Source organism: Prionailurus viverrinus, chromosome C2, assembly GCF_022837055.1.
Source record: "Prionailurus viverrinus isolate Anna chromosome C2, UM_Priviv_1.0, whole genome shotgun sequence".
NCBI classification, from domain to species: domain Eukaryota; kingdom Metazoa; phylum Chordata; class Mammalia; order Carnivora; family Felidae; genus Prionailurus; species Prionailurus viverrinus.
In genome coordinates, this window is record NC_062569.1 from 101,090,622 (window position 1) to 101,109,467 (window position 18,846).

Consider the following 18,846-nt stretch of genomic DNA (forward strand, 5'->3'; position numbering starts at 1 on the left):
ATATGAGGTAGCCTTTTCCTGGTAATAATATATTTTTCTTACTGGAATACTTAATCCAATTATGTTTTCAGAGGGCTTTTGTTAAATATTTCTGTTCTACTTTTGGGCTTAAAAAATTAATTGCTATGTAGAAAATCATGTGTAATGTTTTCTTTTTCTCTTTAGCATCTTGAAAATATCACTTTATGTTGAGAAGTTCAGTGTTAATCTGATTCTTCCCCCTTACATGTAATGGGCTTTTACTCTTTAAAGGCTTTGAGAGTTTTGTATTTATTTTTAATGGCACATTTTTCACTACAATGTTTTCCGCTGAGGACTTCTATCATTTATTTTTTGGAATCTTTCTAAGTCTTTTAAAACTGAGTCCTTAGGTTTTTGGTTTTGCTTTTTTTTTTTCTGAGAAATTCTCAAAATCATTTCTTCAAATTTTCCCTCCCCTGTATTGATTTATTTCCTTTCCTTGTGAAGTTTCAATGATATGATTTTTCACTCCTATCACTTAATTTTTTTTTTATATTTACACTTTATGTCTTTTCTTTTTAATTTTTTTTTAAACATTTATTTTTAAGACAGAGAGAGACAGAGCATGAACGGGGGAGGGGCAGAGAGAGAGGGAGACACAGAATGGGAAGCAGGCTCCAGGCTCCAAGCCATCAGCCCAGAGCCTGACGCGGGGCTCGAACTCACAGACCGCGAGATCATGACCTGAGTCGAAGTTGGACGCTTAACCGACTGAGCCACCCAGGCGTCCCTACACTTTATGTTTTTTTTACAGAGTTTGTTTTGATATTCCAGTTTATTAGCTTGTTCATTTTATCCTTCCCACTCTCAATCTTTATTTCATTTATTTTATTTTTTTTTAATGTTCCATATCACCAGTTGATTTTTCTTCATAGTGGATTATTACTTCATGTTTCCAGTATTTTCCCTTATCAGTTTTTGGAAATTTATTAGACTCCTTTGAAATGATTCTTCTGTCTGGTCCACGAATTCTGCTTCATCCAGTAAGGGTGATCTACTGTGTCTTTTGATGATGGTACTTTTGTTCCTCAAGAGTCTTTCAGATAGGGTCCAGGAGCTCATGTTGCCCTGAGGTTATCTGCTACCTTGATTGCAAATACAAAGTGGGTAAAGAGGCGGAAATCTCAGACCTCAGTCTGGATCACTTCTGGCCACTTTTGGGAGATGGAAATACTATATTCAGGCAGGTAGTCTTTGGAATTATAAACTAGGCTCTCGCATTCTGTGTTAATTCCTAGTCAATCCCTATGACTTGAGTACACCTTCCCCCTAGGGCCTCAATTTTGTTTTTAACAGCCTCATCCCCAGGCTGTCATCAACCAATGGGACTCGGGTGGGATCCTGAGGGGCTGGTTGGGGTCGTGCTAAGAGGAGGAAAGGCCCTGGTGCAGAAGAGGCTATCAGTGTCACCACCTGCTCCTCACTCCCAGCTGCGCTCAAACACCGCCCTAGATTTGGTGGGTTACTTCCTTCCAGCCCTAAGCTGATTTTGCTGTTTCTCAGCCTCTTCGCGTCTCTGGCGTAGCAGTGGTGGTGCCAGGGCACTGTGGGGAACGGAACGGGCGGAGCCTGAAAGCTATGCCAAACCTATCCCCCCGCTGATGGAGGCTACCTCCCGCGCCCCCACTCCCAATCCCAGACAGGGACCTGACCACCTTCTATTCTCTCCAGGAATTCCTCCCAGTCTTATTTTACTCTTTTCCATCAACCCACCTCTCTTGCTTTTGTGACAACTCTGAGGTAAAGGTTCAGCTGCCATGTTCATGTGACATCTTTCCAGGAATGGACAACTCACGAGTGGCTGTTAGAAAGTCTCTGGGGCTCCTGAAGGATACATTATGTTCTTTGTGTGACTCAGGCTATCCTTTTTTTTTTGTTTTTTTAATATTAAAAGTCTTAAAATCTTATGCTGAATCCTAATATAGAAAAGAGATAAGATCAATGATGCTCTCTCGGAAGAACAAATGGGGACCCGGGATTCTGCCTCCTAAGCAGCGCTGCCCACCCCAATGGGGATCCCATAGAAATCCCTCTGGAAGCCTGGAACTGCAGAGAACAGGGTCTGAAAAGCCAACACCCAAACATTTAGGAGGTGGCAATATCTATAGTTTCATTTATTTTACCTTTTCTTATTAATTAACAATTCATTATATGGATAAAAGGCCTCATCTCTTTTCTTACTAATTGAATCACTTTTTTCTTGTTTCTACTGGTAGGAAAGAATAAGATTAAACAGTGGTCTCCAAGTTTATTGGCCTTCTTAGTTTTCATACCGATGAGAGAATCTTTGGAACCTCTCCCATCTTACCTAGATGTCTGTCTTCGGCAATTCCCAGCAGTTTTACGGATTTAGACCCTGTAAGTGAGTGTAAGGGAGCAATCTACATCGCCTCTAATGCTTGGCTTATGAAGAACCATATCAACGTGGACATCAGACCCAGGGTCCGGCCTGCAGGGGAAAGATTGGTACAGAAGTAACAACCACTCTTTCCTTCAACCATCACCCGCTGTTTGATAAAACCATCCATCCAGCAAATACTTCCTGGGCCTCTATACGAGAGCCCCTTAAGAACTGGGGCTTCGGCTTGCTCATTCCGGGTTTCCCTCGCCCGGAGTCCAGCATCATAAGCACAAGGTAGGTACTTTGCCCAAGTGACTCAAAGACCTTGTTCTGGAACTCCTGGTTTTAGGCTATCAGAGTGGGCAAAACTATGTCTAAACTTCCACTTCCATGGCTGAGACACAGAACACAACCTGATCAGGGCTTCCTCAGAGGGAGCCTACAGTTGTACACCTTCAGCTTAAGCCTCATCCCGTCTTGCTGGCCCCGTGAATGGACGGAGGCCAGCCCCGCGTGGCAAAGACCCTACGGCGAAGAATGAAGTTTACGTTTGAAGACACAAGACTAATTTGTTTATTAGGTCTGTTCTAATAAGTTGAGGAGGGGAGTTTTTGGCAAATAAATAAATAAATAAATAATCAGACAAAGGGAGACTCTTGGGCAAAAGAGGGCGCTCAGGAAGAGGAGGCGGAGTCTTTGCATAGTTCTAAATGAACACAAGGTGGCAGCAGTAGGCAACGCGGATTCTCAGCAGAAATGCAGCACTTGCAAAAACCAGAAACTGGGAGGCTTTGAGAAAGAGAAGGTCAGAAGGTGACTAACTATTTCTTTATCACAGAGACCGTGGTGTGGAACATTCGTCCTCTCTACGGGGGGGCAGGAGGCAGCATCTTACATGATCTGCCTGGGCATCCCGTACCCGGTCATGCCTGCCTGGGAGGCTCCCTTGTTGCTGCCCATCTGCAGGCCGATGACGTTCTGTCCCTGGCGAAGCTGCTCCTCTGAAAATCCTCTCCGATTCTGCTGGGCTTTCCTGGGCAGGGGAAGTGAGATGGAATAATGTCATTCTGACAGTTTTCAAGCCCTTCCCAAGACACGTAGTTAGAAAGACTCTATTGGGGTCACCAAACAGAACCCAAGGCCACCAAATAGAATAGCAGGCCCTATACTGAACTATAGTACTGATAGGAACTGTGATCCTATCCTGAGCTACAGTCCTACCTTGAGCAATGGCCACCATGGGCTATGACCCTACCATGAGCCAAGGCCCTACCCTGAGCTATAATCCTATCATGAGCTATGGTCCTACCTTGATCTATGAGTCCCTACCTGGTCTATGGCCCCAGCCTAAAGCTATGGTCCTACTCTGATCATTATTCCTATCCTGGGCTATGTTCCTACCCTGGGCTATGGTCCTATCACGAGCTCTAGCCCTACTCCAAATAGGCCCTTCCATGACACAGGAGCTCTCCACTCCTTAGAACCCAGATGATTTTTCAGAATTTCCACGAAAGAGTCAGTGGCTTCCTTTCTGAAGACTTCACTCTGAGACAACTTTCCTGTCACCCTCTCTCTCAAAGTTACCTCAAGCCCTTGTGAAAATTACAGTCAGGTCTTCTTACAAAGCATGTCATAAATCCCATTCGGCCTTTCCCTGTGTAGGGCCAAGGATTAATGTTCCCGTTTTAGAGCTGTAGGACCTAGGAGTTAAGGAGGGAAATTTTCTTACTCTTACCCAGAGGTCAGCAAACTTCAGTAAAGAGCCAGGTAGTAATTAATTTTGGTTTTGTGGGTCATATAAACCACGATATGTCACTAGCAAAGCTGGGACTAAAAGCAGAGTTTCAGCTGGCCAAAATCTAGGAGATTTTCAGACAAGGTTCATTTAAAATGACACAAGGGGGTAACTTTTTATAAGTGTCTAGAAAAAGAAAGCCAGGTTAGGGAAATGAAGGGTCAATTATCTGCTACAAAGTACTCTTTTGTCTCCAAGGCCCCCTGAGCTATTGGGTGGAGTTTCACCTTCCTTGCTTCCCCCACCCTTGAAAACAAGAACAAGAAAATAAATCCTTTACTGATATGACCACATAATACATTATCCAGACCATGCCACTTTTGAAAGTGAAAGAGACAGCTATTTAATAAATACACTGGGGGGTTGCCTGGGAGGCTCAGTTGGTTAAACATCTGACTCTTGATTTTGGCTCAGTCATGATCTCACAATCTGTGGGATCAAGCCCCACATCAGGCTCTGTGCAGATAGTGTGGAGCCTGCTTGGGAGTCTCTCTCTCTTCCTTGCTCTCTGCCCCTCCCTGCTCATATGCACGTGCTCTCTCTCTCTCTCTCTCTCAAAATGAACAAGTAAACATTTAAAAAAAATAAAGAAATACACTGGGACAACAGGCATTAACCAGGACATATGTTCCCTTCATTAAGTTCAAGAATAAATAAGTAAATAAGTTTACTTTAGGGCTCCTTGGATCATAACAAAACCAAGTTCAGACCTCAAGCCACCTCTGAGAAAAGTCAGTCAGTCCTGCTCAGCCTCTGGAGAACAGCACAGCCGGAGCCGGAGGGTCCCAGTATCCCACAGGAAACCCCCAATCCTTTCTGCCCTGGGTGGGCTGTTGACCTGAATGACAGCATCAGTCTTCCCTTGTTCCTGGGGAATCAGCTGTGGGGGCCCTGACTGCTTTGTGTTGAAATAGCCTCTGGCACTCCAGATGCTCTTTCTCGTAAAAATCACCCTCCTCGGTTGCCGAGTGGAGCGTGGGGAGTGGTGGCAGGAAGGGATATTTACCTGTGAAACCAGGATGGCTCTCCCCTGTAGCAGCCATCATCTTTGGTGACTGCAACGCTGCCAAGAGCCATCAGAGTCCTCTGCACAGCCGCCATGTCCTTCCCTACAAGCCAACAAAGACATTAAAGCCAAGCATGTGTCAGGGCTAAGGAATCTGGAAGGATGGGGCTGGTCCTCTGGGAAGGAAGTTCTGATGGGAAGCTGTAGGCCGATCCCATTCAAGAGGAGGGATACCAAATACTTCTCAAAGCCCCGAAGATAACCATAGCAAAACTTCCCAGAAAAGAACAAAAAACTACCTGGCTAGTCTCTATGTGACTCACCCAGTTTCTAACTCATTCATAGTTGCCGAATGAATAAAACATTCCAAACACTTGTCAGCCCAGATACAAGTAGGTCCCTGCCCTGAGCAGAGGCCCTTGCCTCTGTGGGTTCTACAGACTGTGGCAAGGGGAAATCCTGTGGGTAGGCTTGCGAGCTGGTCCACAGAAGACAATTTTCCTCAGGACTGGGGGTAGGGGGAAAAGGAAACTGTAAAGGAGTTGCTTGGCTGGATTCAATGTGCCAAACCCCAGGTGGCTCCTCTCTTTTACTTTCTCTGGGTTAAAAGGGTCTAAAATCACCCATGTGCGTCAAATTGTATTCACTTGACGTATTCAATTGATTCAAAGGGTATTCACTTTGCTCTTTGGGCTGGAGGCCGGCAAATGAAGGCAAGCAAATCAACACAGAAAGCACTCAATGTGACACAAATGATAGGCCCTTTATTTTGTGCAGCTTGGAAGGAGCTAAATGGAAATAATAAATAGCTGCCGTGTGTGTGTGTGTGTGTGTGTGAGAGAGAGAGAGAGAGAGACAGAGAGAGAGAGAGAGATGTGTGGTGTGCCCCTTCATACAGTGGGAAGGGGGGGCATGCCCTGAGGAGCCCAGTGACCCCGAATCCACAGAGGAGGCAAGTGACCCTGAAAGTCAGCCTGTTCCTCTCATCCTCTCTCCTTTCCTCCCTCCCAGCTGACTGCCAGGCCCGGGGCTGGGAAAGATGCTACCTCGTGGTCAGCCCTGGATTAGACAGAGATCTGTGCACGGCACGGGATGTGGGGTGCAGAGCTCAAGGCACAGGGTTAGCAAGGAAGGCAGCGTTCAGTGGGGCGGGTGGGGGGGGGTGAAGCTGCAAAAGTTAAGGACAAATACTAAAAGGCCCTCGTTGCACTGAGCGAACCATCTGTGCTCTCTCCCCCCACTGTGCTGCTGTGGCTTGGTCACTGGGGAATACAGAATTACAGGAGTAAGGCAGATGGTAAACAAGACTGGAGTAGAACTCTAATGAAATAAACAATTCAGGTCCACAGAGGAAGTCCAGTTCAGGATGTCCATCTATTCAAAGAGGAGAGAGAGAGAGAGAGAGAAAGAGAGAGAAAGAAAGAAAGAAAAAGAGTAGATTCATTTTCCCTCACTTTTCTTCCCTACCCCATTAACCACAGGGCGGTTTCGGGGATCCTGAGGCCTGGAGGGGTTAGCTGATAGTTACAGTGCTGGGGGCGGGGGGGGGGGGGAAGGAGGTGGGGGGAGCTGATAGTTACAGTGCTGGGGGCGTGCAGAACAGAACGGAAGTGTCTGGGCAGCAGATGGGTGGGGGAGGGCACAAGGAATCATAAGACTTAAGAGCAAACCCAGAGGTGGTTACTAGAATGACTTCTCGTAGATAAAAAGCTTTTCTGTAATTGTCACTGTGTAACGCGATCCTTTTTTTTTTTTTTTTTTTTTTAATAGAGCTGTAGTGATGATATTCTGAGGGATCACTGTGGAAAGAGACGGAGAGAGGGTTTGCTCTTAAGCATTGAGCCATTAAAGAGAATTTACAGCAAGAATTAAGCACAGGGAGGGTTGGGAAGGTTAGAGTATACCATTCAACCCTACTCTGTACAAGGGCCACACAGGAAATCGGTTTCTGGTGGTTGGAAAGCACAGGTCTAGGAAGTCCAGGATCTGGGGGAACGTGCAGCCTGACAGCCAGCAACCCTGGAGCCCCGGGTGCAGAGGCAGGTTGTGTTAGCATAGACCCAGCCCCCTTCACAGGGAGCTAGCTGGTGTCATATACACGGCATGAAACCAGGCAGGAAGGAGGGGGAAAAGTTGGCAAGGAAAGATATATCCTGGAAGGTGGGAAAGGAAGCAATTACACGATTGGGCAGAAGAAGCTAGGGAAGGAGGCGTCATTTGACAAAAACACATTGGAAAAGTTTTCCTTAAGAAAGGTCCCAAGGCAAGAGATTTGATATAAATTATAAGCCAGATATTTTTATACATGGTATCAAACCAGTGGAATTGATATTATTCCCTCCAGTGTATGAATGGGAAAATGAATTCAGGGAGGTTAATTAACGAGCCCAGAGTCACTCAGCAAGTAAACCAGAGCCTGGCTCTAGCTCAGGTGCCTGAATGCAAAGCCCACAAACAGTCCACTAGGCCACCATCAGCCATGGGTCCCCACTGCAGGTTGGTTGTGGTGGCACATTCCTTGGTGATCAGAGATAACCTGCAGGGGTGGCAGTGGCTGTGTGAGGACCAGGCCAGAGGGAATGCACAGGGGGACAAAACTGGGTCACTGTTCTTGCGCCCCATAAGTTCAACAGTACCAACCCTGAGAGCCCTAAGTCTCCGAGCGTTTTTGTCTGGAATAATTTCTCCAGGTCACAACTCAAATAAGGTTAAAGCAAGAAGAAGAGTTGGGGCCTAGAGTCCCCCATCAGTGTGCGGGTCAAGTTCGTCCTGGCCAAGATTCTAAGTAACACTATGAGCAGGAATCTGCCCCTCTAACTTGTCTATCTTGCTTTTCTGGCATGTCTACTCAGCTTTCTAACAGACATCCCTCATGAACTCCAGCACGAAAGTGCTGAAATGGCGAGAGGGCCTTTTTCTAGCCTCACCTCTCTTGCCCGTTCAGAAGCCCAGATCACATGCTGCTGGAGGGAAGGGACCATTTGTAGAGGCTGGTTTCTATAACTGGGGGTCACATATTAAATGTCCAAAAGAGCAGTGAGGTTAAGGAAGATCTGTGAATCTTATAACCATCTGCCTAGAACACGGCCTACTTCAGAACAAGGTTTCCCAAGCCTCTTGGACTATTTATGGGATAGTGGGGGGGATATCTCTTTAAAAATATGAATTTTGAGGTCATTCCCCTTAGAGATGGATTCAGTAGGCCTGGGGAGAGGCCTGGGAGTTTATATTTGTAATAAGCTCGCCAGGTGATTTACACCATTAGGCAAGTTTGAGAAGCACGGTGGCTCTCAAACTAGACTGATTACCAGAAATACCTGAGAACGAGGGGCGCCTGGGTGACTCAGTCGGTTAAGCATCTGACTTCTGCTCAGGTCGTAATCTCATGGTTCGTGGGTTTGAGCTCAGAGCCTGGAGCCTGCTTCAGATTCTGTGTCCCCTCTCTCTCTGCCCCTCCCCAGCTCACACTCTGTCTCTTTCTCTCTCAAACATAAATGAACGTTAAAAAAAAAAAGAAAGAAAGAAATACCTGCGAATCTTAAAAATTCTGATTCTGGAGCAATCTCCTGAGATGACTCGGATATAGCCAGATGGAGAGGCAAGCATTGTTCCACTACTTGGGTTTTCACTTGTTAAAAACATTGCGAGGTCTGGCACACGGTAAGTACTACACGCTATTCCTTAAGCAAAAACTCCTCCCTTCGGAGACATCTTCCGCAAAGTCAAATGGTAAAGTCAATAATTAGAAGGGCTCTGATCCAAGCTGGGAGCCAGCTTGGAGTCCGGCAGCTTGGAATCTCTTTGCTCCCTGAAAGCTACACCCTAGATACTTTGGCAAGGCAGCCTGAAAACACTGCTCAAGGCTATTCTTCCAAGAAAAAAGAAAAAAGAAAAAAAAAAGAAGAAGACTCTCCTAAAAGGAGTAGTGACTACTGGGAAGGACTGGGAATTTTCTAGATGCTGAGTCCTTGGTGGTGACCTAAAAGTGAGACCACTGGCCATAAAAAGGGAAGTGACACATGGAATCGGAGGGGCCAAATGTGCGTTACCAGCTCAGCACTTTGATCAGGTGAGCTGGACTCTTCTAGCCTCCTCTTACAGGAGGGGCTGATATTTAGACTTGCAATTATAAAAAATGAGATGGTGGTGTAGCAGCCTCCCTTGTACTCAACCTGGCAAACCTTTGCTCAGACAACTGAGTGTGCCCTCTTTCTTGCATTAGCACAAAGCGGTGTTTCCCCAAGTGTGGTCTTGTACTTCAGACTACTGAATGATAACTTCCGGGGGGGTGGGGCCGAGGGCTCTGCAACCATAAGGCTCTCCCGCCCCCCCCAACCAGGGATTCTTATTACCCATAAAGTTTGAGCGCTATTACCATAAAGGGAGCCTGCCTGGGATTCGCTGTCTCCCTCTTTCTCTGCCCCTCCCCTGCTAGTGCTCTCTCTCACTCTCTAAATAAATAAATAAGTGGTTTTAAAAAATACAAGTGTTTCACAGTTTACAGTCAAAACTTTTGCTTCAGAGCTACTTTGTTTTGTTTTCCGCCTTGACTCATCTGTGTTACTCTTGGAATACTGGCTATTTTCATCTTTCTGGTATCATTTCTGTTTTCCTTGAGTAATAACTTAGGCACAGCCCCCAATTCTCTCAAGATTGAGAAAATATTGCTACGGTCAAAGGAGAAATGTCAGAGAGTAGGCTGGGCTTGCTCTGTGAGTTTCACAAATTTTTGTCGCTTGCCTTTCTGCAGACACTCTGTTGGTTCTCAAAGCCAGGTTCCCAGACCAGCAGAAGCAGCATCACCTATGAATTGGTAAGCAATGCAAATTTCTGGGCCCTACCCCAGATTTAATACCTCAGAAACACTGGGGCTGTGTTTTCGTAAACCTACCAGGCTCGAGGTTGAGAACCACGGCTGAAGGAAAAACCCGCCAAACAAAGTCACGAGCAGCGGAGGCTGTTTTGACAGAAAAGGAGACGGCAAGCAGCAGGCACGTTATGATGACTCAAGTCACTACAGGTACCTCACAAGACCCCCAAGTGTCTCTCGAGTTGGGTGAAATGTTTCCTTGTTCTTGCTGTTAGGGAATGACACATATAGAGCCACCTCCCCAGAGAATATATTTGGACTGCCAGGTACTCCCCCCCCAATATAAACCACACTCTTCCCCGACTCCTAGTCATCAAGGAAAGGGAACAGGGAGGCAGGGCAAAACCATGTGGCCAGGATCCTTGTCAGTAGGACTCCTGAGAAAAGTAATCAGATTGGATTGATCTTTGAGTCTTGCCTGCTCTGACATTCTAGAATTCTACATGTCTAACGCTTGTTCACCATGTGGCTGTGCAAAGAAACCAAAAGGTAGTTGCTGATGGACTTATAGTATAGGGGGAAGGAAGCCAACATTTATTGGGTGTCTATTAGCCAGGCACGGTCACAGGCATTTTACACATTTAATCCTTACAAGAACCTTCCGAGGAAGGTGCTAGACTTATTTACAGAGAAGGAAACTGAGGCTCTGAGTAGCTGAGCACTGAAACAAGTTCACAAAGTTGGCATGTAGCTAAAGAGCTTCAACCCATCTATCTCACTCCAAACTCATGCTCTTTTCACTGTACCAAGATCTTCTGGGTCTGGAATTGGCAAAGCAATATATTCTGGGGAAAGATGTCAAGAGGGTAATGACCACAGGATAGAAAAAAAGTCAGAAGGTGACCCGTGAAGCCGGCCCCTCCATACTGGAGGACGGCCGATGCAGTGAAGGCACCACACGACAGACAGAGGGCCAATGCCATCCAGGCAACACTACCGGCTTCTGTATGAAGCCATTAACGAAGTCCATCTGTTCCAAGGCAGAAATATGTGCCTTTCCAGCCTTGCTCCCGCCACCCTCATTTTCAATTTGTCCTAAAAAGGGACAGGGCAATGACTGTAGTAACGTTTACCTTGCCACCGTATATTATGCTCTACGGTTGCCAGACACTTTGCTAAGCAACTTCTAATGCATCATCCCCTTTAATCCCCATGTCAACCCTGTGAGATAGCTGAGAAAATCAAAGCTTAGAAAAGTTAATTGATAAGTGGTGGACCAGAGATGTGAACCAGGCGGTCTTAGAAATCTGTGTTGTACCACCTTCCAGGGTAAGTTTTCTTTGAGTCTTTCTGACCAGCACACCCCCTAGTTCTCCCGTGTTCTCTCTCATTCTCTGTCTCTCTCACACACAAACACACATACTTCCTTTTCCTGCTCCTCCCTCGTCTCCTTCTCACTTTCTCTCCACAGAAAATACACTGACGTCTAAGCTCCGGTATGCTCTCCTGAGTCATGGGCAGCTGAGACAGCCCCACTCCCACCCCCTCCCGGCACCCTCCACAAATCCAGAAGGAACCTGCCAGCATCCACCTGCCCTCATGCAAGAGAAAGACTTCTTCAGTCCTCTCCCAGGGCTCTAAGCGGCCCCGGCTTCCTCCCCAGTCCTGAAAGGGATTGCTCACGCCCAGCTTCCTCCCAGAGGAACTTCAGTAGCTCTGTCTCTAATATCCTTTGGTTGGGTTGTTTTCTGGGCCGTTGTTCAGGCCCGGGGTTCCTTTTTAAAGCCCAGGACCTTTTATTCTGGTTGCTCCTAAGTCCATTCCAAACATCTCACTGTGCATCGAACAGGGGTTTCAGGATAATGGGTCCATTTGGGGCCCCTGCCTGTCTAACTGAAGCCTAAATGGGAGGGCGTCTTGCAAGCCTGGCCTCCTGCAGCTTCATTTGTCTGCAACCTCAGAGCAACATGGAGTCACTGGGCAGCCGTGGGCAAGTAGAACCCTATTGGGAAGATGCCAAGCGGGGGAGATGGGGGGCAGGGGGCAGAGAGCTGTTGAGCATAAAGTGCCTGCAGAGGAGGAAGAGAAGTGCCCAAGCGAGAAGGGCTGGACCCGCAGCAGCCACAGCCACCACACCCCCAGTGTGTGGCATCAGGAGGGAATGGGAATAAACGGAAAACCACCGTCGGAGCAGTAGGGGGGATGCGGCATGAAGCTCAGCAAATGGCCAGCTTGATAGCTGTGTGAGTAGACACGGGCACCCTCACGCTGACACATGCCAACCCTGCCTTGCAGCATCCCTTTGATTCAGGCTTGCTCATCCCCAGACACGAGCGACAACTGGCTCTGGCAGGAAGCACCCAGCCTCTCTCACTCAGTACCCTGGGTCTCACCCTGGCCTTGCTCAAGGCCAAGCCCGCCCCTCCCTTCTCTGCCCAAAGCAACCCGCTTTCCTACCTCTTGCTCCATTGTATGGTAACCAGCTCTGGCTTAAGCCTCGGTCAGTGATCCAGAGGCCCCCTCCCTTAGAATGACTCTTCCAGAACCTCAGTCCTCCCATGAAGGGGCCCACGGGAGGCCGTGGACACTCCCAGGCATCTGCTTTGTTAGTGTCAGTCATGGTTACCTATACTCGGTCAGCCACCCTTGGAGTGAATCCCCTTCCTTTTTTCCTTTAAAGCTTCATCCTTTTTGCCCTGGCTCCGTGTCTGCCTGGTTTCCTTTTTCTAGGAGTATTAACCTGGCTTGGAGCCCACCTGTCCACGACCCTACCTTAGGCGACCACAGTCTCATTCATGCTTCTTGACCTCCCTCTCCCTTAAGAAGTATGAACACACAGGGCTGGGACAGGTGGTGTAGACCTCCCCCTGCTCTGTTAATCGGGGACCATGGCTTCCTACACCCCTCCTCATCACTGCCAGCACCTCCGGGATGTAAAGTTTACCTGCGTGATCTCTGATAAAAGTGGAAAGGCAAGTAAAACATCGTCAGTCGAGTAAAGACAGAGAAGCAAGCTCGGGGTCCACATCTCCCACAGACTTCCCAGTTTCCTTCTCTTCCCACATACTTCCTGCGCTTGGTGGGGGGCTCACCCTTCTATTCACATGAACTCCTAATACAGGGGCTCCACCCTTCTGTCCCACACCGTCCTGACTCCTCCTCCTCCTTCTCTTCTTCATCCTCCTGTTATGACTCACCAGCACACTCATGGTGCAGGTGCAGGAAACAGCCTCCTGGTCAAAGCATGACAGGGCAGACTAGTTGAGGCCCTATTTTCTGGCCTCAGAGAGTTCGAGTTTGAGCCCTGGCTCTGCTAATTACAGGCCATACGATGCGTACAAGTACTCATGGACAAGCTTCAGCTTCATCCTCTTTGAAATGGGAAAATTAATAACACCTCATAGAACTGGAGGAGAATTAATTGGCATTACACAGTAAAGTACTTGCTCCACGCCTACGGTACGGGGAGATATCAACAGGCAGGGGCTCTCTTTATTAGCTGGGAAAATCATCATCGTTTTGGTCTAAAGAGCAAAAACCAAGTCTCAACTGTGACATTCACGAGATTTGGAAGTGAGTAGCCAAGAAGTCCAATGGCCTGGCCTGAAGGTCTGGATATCTGACTTTCTAAGTAATGGCAAAACACAGGTTACGTGATGGGTGTCTTGGGATTTTAACAACTCACGTGTGAGAGAAACAGGAAATACCAGCTCTCTGCCTGACACAGAGGGGGTGTAAGGGTTAAGGAGGCAATTGTTTCTTTAGAAGTTGTTTAGTAGGATGGTCCTCTGCTAGAAATCTGTTTCATCCATCATCTAAATACCTCTTGAAATACCATGTCTCCCGATCACAGGAAACTTACCCCCTTCTCACTATCAGGGGGGCCATTTGGGTCACTGCCCTGGGCATCCTATTGGGCACACCACTGATAACAGCTAGGGACTGAGCATGAGTGAGCAGAGCCTACCTGGAAGGCCTGCTTGAACTGTTCCATAGCTCCAGTGCCTGGCCAGCCTGGCATGGAACCGTTGCATGGATGGGCACACACATTCGGGCCCAGGGGAACACTAAGCACTATGACCACAGGTCCCAACTTCTTGGGCCGTGTCTCCATTCACACCATTTCCCCCAGTAATGGTGGACTATCAAATACGTCCAGAAATGTGATTTGACTTTTATGCCTCATAAGACTTATGCCTCACAAGTCAATTCACAAATGTGAAAGAAAAAAAAAAAATCACGTTTCACACTTTCTGAGCAGAATATATATCTGGAAGGGATAGTCACCAAGCCCTCAGATAATAGTTTCGTAAAAGGTTGGGGTGCTCTTGATTTCTCAGACTGAATGACAGACCTCACCAGGCGGCTTTGTCTACGAGCCCTGTTGTTGCCGGTGAGTCAGAAGCACGCTCACCGCCCCCCCCCTTCTCTTCCAGTAGCTACCATTTGTTCAGAAAGAGTACGTTGTGGGAGGGGTAACAGGAATGAAAGGCATCCATGTAACCATTTTAGCTTTCTCTCCATGGAGGCTTCTGTTTACGTGCTGGTTTGCTGAGGTCCCCCGCCATGTCCCCAGGGTGCGCCTTCCCTCAGAGGAGGGTAGCCTTGTCAATAGAATATCACAAAGCGGTAAGCTAACAGTGCCCCGGGGTCACAGCGGATAACCCCCATTCCACCCCCACCCTCCACCCCCACAGGGGCACACACAGGCATAAGGAAGAACACCGTGAACAGGTTTCCCAAAGAGATGGCCAAAGTGGGGGGGGGGAGGGGGAATAACCCCAAAGGCATGAGGGCTGTTTACCTTCCCATAGATCCACCGTCTGAAAAATGTCAGTGGTCCTGACACCGTAGATTTCTGCAGCTTTTAGGAACTGGGAGATTTGCTCCATCTGCTTAAAAGCCATCTTTGATTCTGAGATCTTGGGAATGGGCTCCTGTCCCGGTGGGTATAAACTGTTTATCAGCTTGCACAGGACCTGAAGAGAGAAAGGGGAGACAAAATCAATGTTTCCCTTTGTATTTATCCATCATTAATGCAAAGTGAGTCCTAGGCCTATAGCGCACAGTTTCCGGGTTTGGGCAGAGGCAAGTCTTGCGCCCCAGGAAGGCACGGCTCCGGGCTGGGTGGCCAGGTTCGCACACCAAACCCCAGAGACCCAGGTGGCCTCACTCCCAGGGCTGCTCCTGGCTACAGTGGGTCCTGCATCCTGGGAACCCCCTTCCCTGCTGGCTCCTCCCTTCCTTTCTCTGGGGGAGAGAAAGAATGTTTACAAATAGGGAACAATGTGTGATGATGAGCCCGTGATTTCCAGACTTTCAATGGAAGGAGGAGAGGTCAAATAATAGAATCGAATACTATTTCTTCTCTCAAAGGGCAGATCAGAATCAGCCTTCAATAACTCAACCCATATGTGCCAATGAGGTATAAAAGAGCTGAACCGGGTACCCTCCTCCTAGATGCTTGTAACCCAAGTCCTGGGCAACCCAACAGAAACGTAGGATAGCTGTTATGTAACAGTAAATCACAGCCTGCGGGGAAAAGATGGGCTTGTTCGAATCAGCAGTCTCCAACCCCCAAACGCACGAGAGCATCTGGTCAGAAAAGCAGTTACCAAGTAAGGATTCCCTTCGGTTTCTCGAGAACCCATGCATTCAAGACATCCAGCACCCCAGGCAGCATGGCTTGGGGAAGGATGGGAAGGTGGTTAGTCTCTCTGACCCTTTCTTTTGTTGTACTTTGTAACTAACCCATTCCCCGGGGGGGGGGGGGGGGGGGGGGGAGGAAGAATAATTATTCCCCCCCCCCCCACGCGCTGATGGACCAAAAGTCTGGAGAAATCTAAGGGAAATCCTTATCTGATTATTCCCACTGGAGAAAGCAAAAAGGGCTTTTAATTTGGCAACAACTCCCAAGGAAGCTGCCATGTCTCAGGTGGGTGGAGAGTCCTTAAGCTAGGAAGGGAATTGTGCGGGGAGCGCAGACCTTCCACCCCGAAGAAATAAAGGCATTTCCATTCCCACCCCGCGAGACACAGAGTTTGGCAGCCGCAGCTCCACCTGCAGCCTCCTGTTAGAAGAGAAAGTCCAGGAGGGGTTCCCAGCCCACTGCCCTGGCCACCAAGATCGCCGCCGGCCTTACCGTCCCGTCCATTAACCATTTCTGAAAATGGGCCCTGCCGGGGGGCGGGTGCTCTATGTCCTCGGCGCACTGCAGGATGATCCAGTCCACCAGCTTGTTCTCCAGGTCCGCATCGTACTTCTGCTCGATCTTCTCCTGCACCTCTCGGCTTAAGCCATAGCTCGGGCCCCTGTTAGCCATCTCTGGAAGAGAAGAGAGGACACGCGCGGCATCCACACAATAGCAGCAGTGGCCCGGCTCCCTGCGAACGGGGGCTGGGACGTGGCTGGGCGGCCTGGCCCAGCAGCAGCAAAGCGGGCAGAAAGCCGGGCGTGGTTTAAATCAAGGAGCCAATGAAGCCACTGGGGTTTCACCTACCAACGCGAAGGGAAAGCGCAGCCACGCGCCAGTGACTCTAGAAGAAAGCCCCTGCTGGTCCAGGGGGGTTGGAACGCCCCTCTCGGTCCCGCCTATCGATGGGATGAGATGAGGTGATGTACAAGGACTCACAATCAAGGCTGAAACCCCAGGCAGCAAGGGGGCTGGGTGGTGGTCGTGGCGTCCCCTCTCCAGAAGCACTTTGCAGAGACGGGGATCCTGAAATGGGAGAGAGCAGGTAATTAACAGGAAGGAAGGAAGGCCGCCTTGACGTTCAGTTGCTGATGCTGCATGGCGCCTGGAAGAATGGTACACTGATTCGATTTTCTTCTAGCTGAGGAGGGTCAAACCTGGGCCGTTGCTAAGAGCCCTCCAAAAAGCCAGCCCTCCTGTATGTCAGTCAATCCCGCCCACCTCCCTCCCGCTGAGAGCTTCTTTCTGGCTGCACAATTCTTTCCCCTCCTCTGGGGGAGACAGCCGATTGTATACAAGGCCGGAGCACAGCTGCACAAGGCCTGGGGCCTAGGGGAGGGTCCATTCTGTCAGCTGTCCATCTGTCAGGAGTTGCCAGACCACTTTCCCTCTGCCCTGGGGTAACAGTTGTCTGGCTGGACAAGAGGGGAGGGGCTGAGAGCTGCATCCATTAACTTGTTCAGCTGCCAGCCAGATTTCAGCTGGAAACTTCCATCCTGGCCGTAACTGTTGTGCCTCAGTTTGACTTATCCAAAGAATGAACCTTTTAAATGCTATTTTTTTTTCAACGTTTTATTTATTTTTGGGACAGAGAGAGACAGAGCATGAACGGGGGAGGGGCAGAGAGAGAGGGAGACACAGAATCGGAAACAGGCTCCAGGCTCTGAGCCATCAGCCCAGAGCCCGACGCGGGGCTCGAACTCGCGGACCGCAAGATCGTGACCTGGCTGAAGTCGGACGCTTAACCGACTGCGCCACCCAGGCGCCCCTTAAATGCTATTTTTAATAGAAAGATACTAAGAGCATGTTCTATAAAGAAACAAAGCTCACTGTCAATGCACTAAGAGCTCGTGGAGTGAAAGGTTTTGGTAGTGTGTAACCATTTCATCTGTGTGTTTTAGTCAAGGACCTGTCAGGCCCCACTGTGGTAACTGATTGGTCAAACAAGACCGGAGGAGTAATCAACTCAGATCTAAGTTGGCCTGAAATTTTTATAACTGCTCAAGAACTTGGCAATCTGTCTTCCTAGACTGTAAGTGACTTGGGGGTAAAGTCTCATTGGTGTTGTGGGAGTCTCTGGGTCCTTTTCATGAGAAAAACACTCAAACATCTGTTCTTTTGGTTCATGCAACAAATATGATTTGAGCGCTTAACTATGCCAAGTATTGTGCTGGAGAAGAATCACATCGAATTCTTGCCCCTGGAACCAGTTGACTTGGGTACATTAGATAAAGCAATTCTGGTGCACAGGAAGGTAATCTTTGTCCCTGCGCAAAATTGGTTGAAAGCTAGGCAGGGAATGACACCTCAAATAATACATGTATGGAGAGGAATCTCCTACCCACTGGGGCCTGGACTAGTGAAAATGTAATCACTTTGTAGACATGTGGGCAGTATGCCTGAGAAAAAGACTTTGTGGTCAGTAGCTGAAGGCCTGGAGAGAGAATTTTGAAACATAAAGGTCTGGGATAGAATCAGCTTTGAGGAGAGCAGTGGATTTAGAAAAAGGCACAGAAAGGACTGACTAATGCTGAATGGAATCATCGGTTGAAGAAGCTCTAAAGACGGCAGAACTGTCTCTGGAGCCTTGGGGCTTAGGGGAAGAGCTTAGAGCAGGGAAATTGTCAGCAGAATTTTGGAAGTTACTGGGTTGCATCTTGGGTGGCAGCAGTAAGGTCAATGAAGTCCAAACAAAAGACATGTTACTTTCTCTGTGGCTGGAATTGCTCTAAGGAAGAGGTTGGCTTGTTATATAAAGCTAAAAACAATTCTGAAAGATGTACGTGTACATTTACCTTACCTTCCTTTTTCTTTTTTCTCTTCTTTCTTCTTTCTTTCTCTTTTCTTTCTTTCTCTTCTATCCTTTTTTCTCTTCTTTCTTTCTCTTTTCTTTCTTTCTTTCTTTCTTTCTTTCTTTCTTTCTTTCTTCTTTCTCTCTTTCTTTCTTTCTTTCTTTCTTTCTTCTTTCTCTTCTATCCTTCTTTCTTTCTCTCTTCTTTCTTTCGCAGGTCTTTTGTACCCATTTCCTTCCACTGTAACAAAATAACTGCAACACTTTAAGTGAATGATTGAGCTCATGGTTCTGAAGAGGATACAGTGGCAAAGAGCGGGAGCCACAACAAGGAGTAGGTAAGCAGTGTCCAGCAATCCACAGGAAGTTGTCTGAGAAAACAATGCTTGG

The 18,846-nt window shown here is 48.1% G+C and overlaps 1 protein-coding gene across 1 annotated transcript; it reads right to left on the minus strand.

The window, feature by feature from the left end:
• Window positions 1-2,970: 2,970 nt before the first annotated feature.
• On the minus strand, window positions 2,971-16,295 carry TAGLN3 (transgelin 3). The gene is made up of 4 exons (XM_047875811.1): window positions 16,116-16,295; window positions 14,778-14,952; window positions 5,164-5,266; window positions 2,971-3,395 (listed from the first exon to the last, which is right to left on the minus strand). Exons 1-4 carry the CDS (start codon window positions 16,293-16,295, stop codon window positions 3,254-3,256), a joined length of 600 nt encoding a protein of 199 aa, XP_047731767.1. The 3' UTR covers window positions 2,971-3,253.
• Between the last annotated feature and the right edge of the window lie 2,551 nt (window positions 16,296-18,846).

What these genes read in the sequence shown, in the direction of transcription:
- TAGLN3 (XM_047875811.1), bottom strand. Translation starts at nt 16,295, where the DNA reads ATGGCTAACAGGGGCCCGAGCTATGGCTTAAGCCGAGAGGTGCAGGAG. An exon ending in GACGGTGGATCTATGGGAAG is followed by an intron (nt 5,267 to 14,777) that starts GTAAACAGCCCT and finishes GTTGGCTTGTAG; the next exon opens with GGAAGGACATGGCGGCTGTG. An exon ending in GAGCCATCCTGGTTTCACAG is followed by an intron (nt 3,396 to 5,163) that starts GTAAATATCCCT and finishes TCCCCTGCCCAG; the next exon opens with GAAAGCCCAGCAGAATCGGA.